General features: G+C 31.5%; 1 protein-coding gene across 1 annotated transcript; it reads left to right on the top strand.

The window, feature by feature from the left end:
- The first annotated feature begins 3,506 nt into the window (after window positions 1–3,506).
- On the top strand, window positions 3,507–6,577 carry LOC134684829 (short-chain collagen C4-like). The gene is made up of 4 exons (XM_063544139.1): window positions 3,507–3,682; window positions 4,270–4,332; window positions 5,122–5,358; window positions 6,339–6,577. The coding sequence occupies exons 1-4, from the start codon at window positions 3,511–3,513 to the stop codon at window positions 6,575–6,577; spliced, it is 711 nt and encodes a 236-aa protein (XP_063400209.1). The 5' UTR covers window positions 3,507–3,510.
- Window positions 6,578–13,694: the final 7,117 nt, after the last annotated feature.

Below are 13,694 nucleotides of genomic sequence, written 5' to 3'. Positions count from 1 at the left end.
AATAAAAACTTATTGATCAAAATAATATGCAATTACTGTTCTGTGGTGAGGTAAATAAGCAGTTTTAATGTCTTTTGAAAAAGTGATATTCACTGAGGCCGACTGCCGAAGTGAATATCAGTTTTCCAAAAGTCAATTAAACCCCATATTAACCGAAACAAAAGACAGTAAGTGTTTTATTCCATATTCCAGGAGAAGAAAATGTATTTATTGAATAACATATACCGTAACAAATTTTACATGCAACATTTAACCATAAAGTTGCATATAAAAGCACGTGACGTTTAGCGCGGTGAATAACACTTTCTCAGGTGAATATGTTTTTTTTATTCAAAATCCAATTTATTCAGTGTGCACCAATTTTTTTATGTTATTTCTTCATAGACAGAAAAAAATATTTCAGTCATTCCTTTATTATTTAACACCCAAGGCATATTCAAACTGCTGAAAAGTAAGGCGTGAGCTGCAGGAACCCTCCAAAAACGGTTTATCACAGCTGTCCGAAGTTGTCAGCTGATCTTGACCACAGTTAACAGCAGCACTTATGTTTACTGAGGCGAGACACGCTTGTTTTAGAAGTTTATACCTGTACAAAAAGTAACAGTCGAAACCAAAACATGTTATGCATTTTAAAATTTATAATTTTGGGTAGTCTTGAGCCAAAAAGTGGCATGTCCGATCGAAGTTGCACCACATGCAGTAAGCATATCTTTAAGAAAGCATTAATTACATAAAACCTTATTCTCATGACTTTTTAAGAATTGAATGTTTCATTGAGGTGCAAAGCGTTGACGGAATTACATTTTGTATGAAGCGCGAAGCACTTCATTCTAAAAATGTACGCACGCTCAACGCTTTTTCAACTCTAGGGAGTCACAAGATAAAAGAAGAATTCAATACTGATAATGACATATTTTCGCTATGATCATGAGCATATGAGAATCGATAATCCTTACTATCAAGTTTATTTTTCTTTTATTTTCCTGTGCACTGTATTAGTTTAAACATATTTGTTTTTATACTGCACTCGTTCTATTTGAGCAGTCAAAATGCGTTGACCGTATATTTCTTTGTCATATACAGTCACTGACTTGATATCACTTTTTCTCATGAATACTTAAATAGAAATTACCGAAATTATAATTATTTATTCATAGGCCCTATTCAACATGTTCTTGTTTCCAATATATACAATGACTCAAACTTATTTCTTTTGCAATTTAAAGAAAAAAATATATTTCACAATTTTTTGGTTTGGAAACAATAAATCATTATGTTTTATGCTTATTGTTGATATGTTAGTTCGTTCTCAAACAAATTCGTTCATTATTGATTGCAGATTTCAACAGGTAATGTACATTTCATTGTATTATTGATATATCAATAATATAAGGATTTGGCCCGAAACGGGAAAAACGTTCGGCACAGCCTCGCATTCCCCCGTTTCTAAGCCTCATCCTTATATCGTTGATATGTCTAGTCAATGCACTATTATTGTCTATTTTTTGGATTGGGAAACAAGTTTTGCAACTCATATTAACCCCTTTCCACTTATCATAAGCGTCATAAGCCTGCTCGTGTTCGAAATCTACAAGGGTGTCTTTTATGTGCACGTGATATAGCTCTCTCTTAACACGGGTCAGTCATTTATCGTCCCCTTCCGACGGATTAGCATCGTTTCCTTAAGACCATACTCGAACTTCATAGTTGGAGCACGTGTCATCATAGAGGTTAAAATTAATTTAATAATGAAATTGATTGAGGAATATTGTGAGAATGCATTTAACCAATCAGAATAACATATTATAATGAAACATACATGTAATTTAATTATCAATTGGTAATGAACAAACTTTTTTAGTATTGCTGCTTGTCATAGTTGACTATGGAAAGAAAATCGCAAAAGGTAAGCGCATTTAGTTTCGTAACCTTTAGAATACATGTATATGTTAATATTATACTTAATCAATACACCATACATGCAATCTTCTCATTTACTTCATAACAACAGATGTACATGTATTGCTAGGCCGTACAGTCTACATGTATGCATGCTAATTTCAAGCACAACTCCATATACAGACTGTACAGTATCTTTTTGTTGTGACAAAAAAGAATAAAAAGGTAAGCCATTTCTTATTGATTGTTTAGAACGTCTATTTATTAGTACGAAGTACACCTTTTGTGTCCGTCGGGAATTTTGACTTATTTTTGTTTTCTTTGACATTTTTTAAATACGAATTATTTTCATCGCTTATTCTATGTTTCCTCTTTTTACCATTGACTTTCTGAAGTTTCCTCTTGCATAAACATACAAAATCAACGTGTGTATGTGTTTATAATAGTTTAAAGGTCACTGTACATTTGTACATGACTAATAAATTCAAGACAGATATATTTATGTTTTGGACAATGCATCAAATGAAAAAGGATAAAAAGTGAAAAATAATGTTCATAAAAAAAACGTAACATCATTTAATGTGATGTTTCATATGTGTCTTCCTGGTAATTGATAACATAATTGCGCTTGAACTTCAAAAAATAGCAAACTGCATACGAGTCAGAGCAAGGATTTACACAATAAAACTGACATTATTAAATGTGCGCCCTCGGTCAGAGTATCAACATTTTACATTTTACGAACAAATATAAAAAAAGAAGGCGTTGTATAATTGCAAATGCGAAAGCACGACACACAAACTAACAACTATAAGTCACCGTACGGTCTTCATCAATGAGCAAGACCCATACCGCATAATCTGCTATATAAAAGGCCCCGAAATGACTATATATATGAACTGTATTTGATTCACAGGAAATAAGTATTCATTTGTATTACACAAAGTAACTGACATAATTTCTTTTCATAAGATGTTGCTATCAAGAATAATAATATGTCATTATGCTTTTGATATACTTTTTGAATTTGGCTATCTCGATTCCACATTAAAACTCAACCCTATTCGATTTTTGATTTTGTACTATTTACATGAATTTAACTCTTTTTTTTTATTATTAAATATACGACATTTGTCCGATAAACATAAATATGTCTGTCTTGAATTCATTAGTCATGTACAAACTGAACATGAACTGAACTGCTTTAATCCTTCAGTGGGATAAACAGCCGCAACAACTGTTACATTGTTGTGAGTCTTTCAGATCAACAAGGTCTGTACATCAAGTTGTCGCGGCGTTCCATTTTTTTTTTTATCAATGTTCTTATCAATTTGAAATTGAATGACTAACCATTTTAAACGTTGAGTAATTTGAATATACTGCACTAATTATATTAACTACAAAAACAAATAGTATAGAGAACTATGCAAACATTACTTTTCTCCTTTAATAAAACATAAGTATACATGTACGCATGAAAACAGCATCAACAGAATGATGGATGCCTCCCTTGTAAACCATTGAGTCGTAAAGCTCTTTTTTAAAGTGTTGAATTGACAGTTATTTAAGAATGTCTTATGCATCGTGTTTATATTTGTTTTAGTAGCAAACATGTTCCTGTCAGCTTTGGTAGTTGTTGTAACAACAAGCTTGGTCCTTGTGCAATGTCATGATTGTAAAGATTATGACTTATCGGCATCTGACCAGTCTTTTCTAATGAAGCATTATCTTCGTACAACTAGAAAAGAGGAAGGCATTTCAACAGGAAAGCCGGTTGCTTCAGGCATGAACGTTTAATATGTATGACTTATGTCAAGAAAATAGATTTAAAAAAGGAAAATAAAACAATACAATACAATACAAGACAAAGCAATAACGAAAGAAAGGAAACAACAAGAAAAAAACGTATACAAAAGATTGAAACATAAAATTAATGTAAAAAGAAAAAAATACACAAAAGATATTGCATCTTTTCAATAATAAAATATATTTTTTTTTAGATGATGACATAATGCAGCTGAACAAAACAGATTTAATTTTATGTTTAAAATTAAAAAAAGAAAAGGATCAATTTACAATCAAAGATCACCCACCGATACCAATTCCTGCCAAACAAATATTTTTTTGAATATCCGCTTTGCTTGTGAGAGGAGGAGAGACATAAAAAGTACATGAAGAAATCATCAAAAAGCTGTATTCGTGCTTTATGAATCTGGTTGTGCATGCAATTTCAAATTTAAATAATTTCATTTTAATCAGATCAGCATAATGTATCATAAGCACGTAATTTTGAATTTAGAGGCGAAATTAATAATATATTTTGCAAATGAACACACTTAACTATTACTGTTTAGTTACGTTCATTTTTAGGTGTAACATATATACGTTGGGGTAAGAAAGGATGTCCGAAAGGAGTAGATATGGTTTATACAGGTAAGCAAAAGAAAATAAATACATAATATACAGTTCTGATACAGGACCTATTTTCACATCTTTGTAAATCCATTGGGAAAATTGGGCTGCTAAAAGTATCAAGATTAATATATTTTAACTAGCCATGATTTGTGTAAAAAAAGACGAGACAATAAACACTCGTTCATTTTGATTCTTAAAAAGTCAAGCTGTAGATTAAACATGTAAGCATGACCATTTTGATCTCGTTTTTATGAGGTAGGGGTCACTTGGTGATAGGTTGCATGGGTGACCCATTAGAACATGTCGCTTTTTAAAGTTTTATAATATGTCATAAAGTCAAAAATTAAGATAAAGTATATTACAAGGTAGACTGAATCATAAGCAACTGACAAATATTTTATGTCGATTTTTATTTCTAACATGAGACTACGACAGTTGAAAATGCATGTCGAGATATTTGTCAAATATATGTATCTGGCTGCCCTTGAAAGTAAGATTGCAAAAGGTATATCTTTTGTGAAAAAATAAATGATAGGGTATGCATTTGTGTTTTTAAACATGTTTTGAAAGAGTTATATATGTACTTAATCTCTAAATTGTTTACCCCCCCCCCACACACTACATAATGTACAACACGTTTGTATTGTTAACCGCCTCAACCCCCCTTTTTCTACCGTTCACCAAGTCTTTACTAAATTCATATATACAAAATTAATGTCAATGTTACACTACAATAGTACTGAATTATTTCGATGTTTTGTACTTTTCTTTTCATAATGAAAAATTTAACACATTTCTGTAACGTAGGGCAGGTTGGCGGAAATGACTATAGAAACAAAGCTGGAGGTGTCAACTATCTATGTCTACCAAATGACCCGGAAAATGGAGAGTCACAAAAAACTGAAAACGACCAATTATATGGTGCGGAATATGAGTTTGGTTCATCATACAAACCATCAGGAATGAAATCGGATATGCAACAAAAAGACGTACCATGCGCTGTTTGTTTCCAAAGAAGAAGATCTGTTCATCTGATGATTCCAGGTATAGAAAGATTACTTAATTTGCAGTTTTGTCGTATGATATTTAATTTTTATTTCCTGTCTATTTTGTTTTGTTGTGCATCATTTTGTTTTGTTGCGTTTGTTTCTTTTCTTTTTGTAGTTTTCAGATTAAGAGATAATTTTAAATGTAGGGTTAAGCTTTTGAATGCTCCTAGAAAGAAAATTACACACCACTAAAACACAAAACAAACAAACAAAGGGAAAGAAATACAACAAAAGGAACAAAAACTATGATAAAAGAATTATGCGTAAGCATATTGATAAAGTGTTTGGTGAAATTTAATCCAGAAAGTCATTATTAGAACAACATACTGATAATAGAATCTTCGACATTTGTTATGATTGTGTTAGAAAAAGTAATTAAAAACATCGTATAACACGAGTGTGTCCCTAGTACACGGATATGTCCAACTCGTTCCACTATTATATATGGTCAGTGGATCGTTAAATTGGGAGCATATTTAGAAAAACACATTAGCAAAACTGAAAGACAAGAATACGAAAAATAAAAAGAAGACAAAAGGAGAACATGTATACTAAGCTTCAAGTTGATTGGACTTAACTAATCAAAAACTACCTTGACCAAAATCTGTAACCTGAAGCGATGCAGACGAGATAGACGAACGGACGACATAATGGAGGAAACCTGCACAGACAGGAAAAAAACGTTATGCCCCGAGGTGAGGCATAAAAAAACGATAAAGATACCTTAGTTGACAGATCAGAACTTAAGACAACAAAATTAAAAACAAGTCACTGTAGCGAGGACAAGTTACATATGAAGTTTAAACTCCAACAAAATTGATAATAAACATTATTCTATTTTACATATCTGTTATATAAAAAACTTCATTAGTTTCATCTATGAGTTTGTTTTTAGCTTGACAATGTTTGAACAATTAGATACAAACATATATGACAATAACGAACTTATACCAAACACACTTGTTCTCTTTACAGGTAGAAAAACATGCTACAAAGGCTGGACATCCGAGTATAGTGGTTTTCTAATGACGGATTATAGGACTCACAGCAGTAAGGATTATTTATGTGTTGACAAAGATGCCGAACCTCTTGACAATAAAAATGGAAATGAAAATGGGGCAGTATTGTATGGAATCAGAACCAAATGTGGTAGTTTGAGGTGTCCTCCATACAAAGATGCTACAGATGTACGATGCGTTGTTTGTACAAAGTGATTTATAAAAAGCAAATAAAATCTCTTTATGCCTTAGTTTCATTATATAAAAAATGTAATCATGTCTTAACATTTTAAGTTGCCTTTTTAATGACTTATTGTTCTGTTAGGCATTTCGGGCGAATGAGCCAAACAATATAAACACTTGTACAGTTGTATCCTTTATTTGTATTTTTATTTCTCACTCATGTTGACCCTTTCTACAGTATCTCATCTGCAGAAATACTCGAGTGAACCCGTATTACCTAAGTTGAAAACTTAGTCAATTAATCAATCATTTGTTTACGGCCTAACTGTAGAGTACAAGAGTTGTTCAAAATATCAACCCAAGTGCGTTCAGGTGAAACACTTGAACGTCTAAAGTCGACTCTAGAGTTATATCGTTCCCAAGGTTTAATAGTTTTCTAAAGGAACTCATGTGTGACCTTCAAGCATTTTAAAGGCAGGTATTTTCATTTGACTATGGACAATCGAATTTTTCACTTTTAAATTTTTAAAACAGACGGTCAATTCTGTAATTTTGCAAGACGTCTGACCATAACAATTGAATAAGGGTGTAAATGGGTGGTATCTGCACAGAGGAACACGAATTAAAATTGCCATTTCACGATGAACGAACAATTACAATTTCTTGCACGCTGATATTTTGACCGATTTCACGAAACACGGCGAAGAACAAACCTTTTCCATGGCCTCACGTAACATAAAATTGACAAAACACGTTACACGTAAGTACCCTTTACCACTCTCTCGAATGTCAATCAAAATTAAATGTATTTCAACTAAATAAAAGTCGAAGATGGTTAATTTTTTTAATGAACGAGGAAAATGATTTATTGTTTGAAATCAATAGTAATAAGAAATCTATATATATTTGGAAATACTGTACAGTTATCTTTATTATGACATTAGCAACTAACGTTACAGAATCACCTTGAATACGTTACGTATCCGCACCTGTTGGAGGGAGTTAACCGCATTAAAACTATTTTGGAATACTTAAGTAGTGTAAGATAAGCGTGTTCATTACATCGAATGTTTATTATTGTATATATTAAAAGGTTAATATTGCCGTTATCTTTAATGATAATTCCATTACAGAACTAATTCCTGGATAGCTTGATAATACTGAGCTACCGTTTATTTGATATTTTTACCCAAAAAAAATCTCCCCTGAAATACATGTTTAATTACTAGTATATGATTCTAGCGAAGTGTGCGAACATGTAAATATAAGTCACAATACATGCTGTTGAAAAAGCTATTCAACTTATTAGTGACCATGATTATAAGCATAACATAATATAGACTACTATATTCCAATATCTGACATTTTTTTACCGTTTACTATAAAAATAAGTAGATGTGGTGTGATAATGGAATATTAGCTATTACGTCTGTTTGTTTTGACAACACATTGATGTCAAGACAATGGAATTGTATGCGACTGTCATACAAATTTGAAAAGCAAGCTATACAGCCAGATTTAATGTACCATGTTCTGCATAAGGAAATGTCTGTACCAAGCTGGTATATAAAGGTTGATTTCCAGTCTTTTGATATGTTTGAGCATTTGATTTTGCCATTTTTTTAGAGACTTTCTGTTTTTAAATTTCGTTGGAAATTGTTCGGGTTTTTTTTGGCTTTCTATTTACTTCTCCTACAAAGTATTTGAAATTTGATTAACGGTAATTTGAATATTCTGTTCAGGGTTTTCATCCACTCGACTTAATAATTATTTGGCCTTTTCAAAAGTATACATTACTTTGTAGCGCCATGATTTTAACCTATCTTTTATAATGATGTTCGATATACTAATAAGAAAATGTGGTACAGTATGTTTATCAATGAGAAAACTATCCTTCAAATTTCAAATGAAGAAGATGTTAGCATTCATGATCATTCATGGGAAACCGTACGGCCTTCAACATGTTAACAATGAGAAAACCCCACAACCTATAGTAAGCTTTGAATGACCCTGACATAAAATATATGAAATAATAATATTGAGAAAATTAAGGGCCAAATTAATATCAAAACAGTTTACGAAAAAAACAAATGGAACAGCATTTTAACACAATGATGTTTCCATTGTTTTTACTTTTTTGCCTATTATGTCTGTTTGTTCAGTTATTCCACATGTGAGACCATCATGCATTGTTTTTTGGAGTTGATATGGAATGCTACCATCAAGATCCTGATATCTTGTGATGAACGCGGGTTCATAAAATTTTTGCTCAGACACTGGGGACGTGTTTTAAAGTATGGGTATTATCACCGAGCTCTTAAATACCGAATAAAAGACATGTTTATTCCATATCCAGGTAAAGTTGTTATATTGCTTCCAAGGTAGGGAAAACGTCTGATATGTTTTTACTTAGAACAGGTAAAACAATACATAATTTTAAATATATCTAAACCTGATTTAAAACAAATTCAAACAATGATAATGCTCAAAAACTATAAATGGTAATTGTGTAATTATTAACGTGATTTCTACAGATTGGTTATTTTCTACTTGATTTTTTGAGTATCAGTGATAATTAAAACAATGACCTATTGGATTCTGATCATCTTCGACCATAAAGCGACACACTGAAAGATACTACTTACCACAGGTTTACCATTTTGAGTATATCTGCTTACAATAATACAAAATTCCATTTCTATGAAGTACTTCCCTTTGCCTTTTTATTCTTTTTTGTTCTACTGGTACACCGTCCAACGAAGACATTAATAGGCAAAAAGATAACATGTCTGATATTATTGATGTTCATTTTTTTCTTGGTGACTGCCATGTTTAGATTTCTTAATCCATATTTGGCCTATTCCTTCGTAATTTTTGATAATTAGTGCTCTAACATGCAACTTTATTGTTTTTTTTTTTACCGTTTAGATTCGAGCGTCATGAATAATCTCTTGAACATTGAACATGTTGAAGTTTACTTTATGCACATTCGATAATTCAAACTACACGTGGTAGTATAATGGTTCACACTAGTTCCCCACCAACATAGCGTGTACCTCTTATAATTTCTAGGAATATGATTGGCTAAAATCATCGGCGTGGAAACCGTATTTATTCAATATTAGGTAGTGAGGCGGGGCTTATTTCAATACACGTTTAGTAGTGGAGATACGACATTTGCACTATTTGATTACATTTTTGTATTCAAATGTAATTATATTTGTGATATCAAGGTAGTTGATAAAAAATTGATATTGTTGACATTAGTTTTTTTTTGCTGACCAACAAAAGTAGGTTCCTTAAATTGAACTCTTGAACACTTAAGCATTAAAATATTAAGATCTGGAATGATTGCAAATGAGACAACTTTAGTCAAAATTCAAAAAATAAAGATAGTCGGTAAAATAAATTCGTTACATAGTGTAAAAGTGAACTACATGTTATACGATTTTACGGGGTCAGTAAAATTACATATGGGATTCGAGTTCGCTCCCACCCCCTTTGGAATTGACTGACCCTGTATATATCGTATTAGGTCAATAATACACTATGTAACTAATATTACATGTCTTTATGTTTTGTATCGTTAAAGGGCTATCTTGTTCATCATTAATAGATAATAAGATGTAGCTTAATCTCAATTTTTTCATATACATTTTTATAATATTAACCAATATAGATTTACCAGTACCACCTATTTACCTGGCATTACAATTCATGTCAAAATGTATCCAAATGCAGAATGCATATTAACAAAAAAACTATGTTTTTATTATCATCGATATGGTTTTATCCTGCAATTGGATGTTCTACTATACATATACAGCCCTACAGATATCGATATGCTGTATATGTATACTGTACAGATATCGCTTAAAAGCTCCGCCCTCTTCCGGACTCAGTATTGTATGTACCTGTGTGACTTCAGAATGTGTATTGCACTCGCATTCCAATGACGTAGCAATTGCGAATTAACGATTACTTCTATACGTTCTGTTTGTTTTCAAACATTTCCTTAGAGCAATAAGTTTCACACCAATTTCTGATATCATACACACATGACCAGCAGTCTTTTCTGCGATGACAACTGTCGATTTCAAAACTTGAATGTGTATGATTGTGTAATAAAAACAACCATGTCAATTCCAGTATGCATGTTTAGTGAATGTCGAGTCTGAAGCGTAGGACAACTCATACACTTCTGTTTCAAATTGGACCATGTTTTGTAATTGGTTTTTACTGTTGAAATTATTTGTTTTCTTAAAATAGATAATTATTCACCTTGAGCGATGTATTATTGTTGACCATTCGAGATTCTCTTTTTGAGAACCCGCCTTCAGCTTAACGTGAATGTGATAACTGAGTCGTATTACTACACGGGCCTCAAGGGATTTCAAATCGACATTAAATGCAAAACATGTGTTTTTGTGTCTTTCAAAACACAACTAAAATACGGAATTAACTGCAGGATAAAGAAAATAACTGTTCAGTGTCTCTAGATATCAACTGTATTTGTACTCGGCCCGAAACAGGTGTAATAGCTCGCTATCGCTCGCATACACCTTGTTTCCTAGCCTCATACAAATACAGCTGATATTTAAAGACACTAGACAGTTATTGTCTATATATTTTAAAATAAACTGTTTACAAAATTTTATTTTTTTTGAAAAACTAAGGCTTTTCTACCTTAGGCATTGATTACCTTAGCTATATTTGGCAAAACTTTTTGGAATTTTGGTCCTCAATGCTCTTTAACTTCGTACTTTATTTGGCCTTTTTATTTAATTGGATTGGAGCCTTACTGGTGAGTCTTTTGTAGAGAAAACGCGCGTCTGGCGTATATACAAAATTTAGTCCTGGTATCTATGCTGAGTTTATTTTCATTATTGTGCATGATTTTCAAATCATTTCCCTCGGACTTTATAGCCGAACTTTAACAATTGTACGATACCACAGCTATGGGCAATGATGAAATTTTGAAAGATTGGCAATTAATTATATTTCCTTGTAGTTTGCTATCCTAATGTTTTTATTCATTTATTTGATCTAAATAATGGATATTGTTTGCATTCAGAAATATGTGTCGTAGTAAATAAAGTCGTTATTTAAAGCTGTAATCGTTTAAATATTTTGTGTTTTTGGATTAATCGATAAAACGCAATGCATAGATATCAAACACATATTTTGTATTGCAAATTAATTAATAGTATTTCAAATATTCAATCTGATTGGTAAATAAAATATTGAGTAATCGAAGCGTGAACAGATTTATATCGTTACAAACATGTAAAAGATACTACTGAGAAATACTTGTATAATGTATATTTGAATGTTTTGTATCACCATGCGTAGAAACTCAACGTATTTGTTTTTTAATATTTCGTTCATCTAGTGATCTAACAATTTTATATATACCAAAGGACAAACATAACAGTGAAATATCCGATATGATACTAAAACATTGGAAAATCATATGTAATTGCATGCATATGTTAACATTTACATTACCGTATACAGTTGCTTTCTATGAACCAGATAAGCAAGCAATATTTAGTATTGAGATGAATAAAATAATATTTTCTCATCAAACAAGTTTAATAGACTGTTCGATCATAACTTGTGCAGTTTTATGCGTTTCGGATCATAACTGTTGTTCTGCAAGCTATAACGAGGACAGTCAAATCTGTTTGCTAGGAAATCACTGTTCACCAGCGATTGAAGGATCGGCGAATTTCAAGACGTTGACTAAAAAAACACGAGGTATCAATACGTTATTATTTTTTGTTTTCTTTTCTTTGTTCCCTCTTAACTGTAAATATCTAGTTTTTTAATATGATATTATGTAAGAGTAATAATGTTAATGTAAATTTAGATTGTCCTGTTAATAGTACAGTGTTATATGTTTTTTGGTAGAAACATAAACTTACATGCTACATGTTGTAATTTGAAAACTAATAAAACTCGAAGTATGTCAATTTTGCATTATTAAACGTTTACTTAAATAAGTTCGGTTTTTCTTACCCCTACATCTACGTTACGACATAATTATCACACGATAGTTGCATTTCCATTATAGTTTAAGACCAGTATGTAAGATGAGAGAGCAAATTAATCACAATAGTTAAGAACACTCACGGTGTCGTTATCACTGTCCAAATTAAAATATATCGACAGTGATAGTTGTTATCTCTGTGTCGGTGACGGAACCTCCTGGGACGTGTAATGGCCAGTACTTCGTCCCTATTCGATCATCAAGATACCTGATATCAGATGAAGCAACAAAGAGACATAAATTAATAAAACTCAATAATGTATTTACAAATGTACAGCATGCAAGTAAAACATACATGTAGTGAAAGGAAAATGGAATAGAGTAGAACAGTATTTTTTAAGTTAAGTTTAAGATAAAAAAAAATATTAAATAGTGCTGGTTCAAATACGATAAAAAAAAAGTATTTCCAGTCAAATAAAATCAATTTAAAAAAACTAATTCTAAAAGTAAATGTTCCTGTATACTTGGAGCTGTGTTTTTGGAATTTTGTAAATTGTTTCAAAATATTTACAATGTAGTTGCTGAATATTAACTCGAGTTGAATCAATGGATTCCTGCGAGCTATATAATACAAGAGAAAGAAGATACTGCCGGCTTTCGTATACATATTTTCTTCTTCTTTTTATTTTAATTTCCAACTTCAAATTTATACCGTGAAATGGGAAGTGAAAGTCTCCCAACCGGAGCAAGTCCTGATCAAGATTCAAATAAAAAGATATATGTATATGTAAAACAAATGGAATTGAAGAAACATTGGAGACATTAATATTCATCAAAGAGGTATGGCCTATTTCCCATGAAGTGTTTTCACAGAAGGACCAGTTTCAAAAAGGTTCTGAAAGAATATACCATAAAAACAAAAAAATAAAATAGCTTTTTGATTAATATCTCGATTTTCATATATATCATGATATGTGTGATAAATAGTTAATTTAACCCCCCAAAAATGATGACATTCCAATATGCAGAATTTAAGATGCTTTTAAGTGAGAAAACAGGGAATTCCCCGAGAAGCACATTTCAAACCAAAAACAAATGTTATTTTTTGTTATTGTTGTAATTTACACAACTTTTTACCCTCAAAATTGAAATTGGTTT

The sequence above is a fragment of the Mytilus trossulus genome, chromosome 9 (assembly GCF_036588685.1).
Source record: "Mytilus trossulus isolate FHL-02 chromosome 9, PNRI_Mtr1.1.1.hap1, whole genome shotgun sequence".
In the NCBI taxonomy this organism is placed as follows: Eukaryota; Metazoa; Mollusca; class Bivalvia; order Mytilida; family Mytilidae; genus Mytilus; species Mytilus trossulus.
The sequence above is the reverse complement of the archived record's forward strand: the minus strand, read 5'-3'. Positions and strand labels throughout refer to the sequence as shown.

Coding starts and splice junctions, on each gene's coding strand:
- LOC134684829 (XM_063544139.1), top strand. CDS start 3,511: ATGTTCCTGTCAGCTTTGGTAGTTGTTGTAACAACAAGCTTGGTCCTT. Junction 3,683..4,269: donor AGGAAAGCCGGTTGCTTCAG/GCATGAACGTTT, acceptor GTTCATTTTTAG/GTGTAACATATATACGTTGG. Junction 5,359..6,338: donor TGTTCATCTGATGATTCCAG/GTATAGAAAGAT, acceptor TTCTCTTTACAG/GTAGAAAAACATGCTACAAA.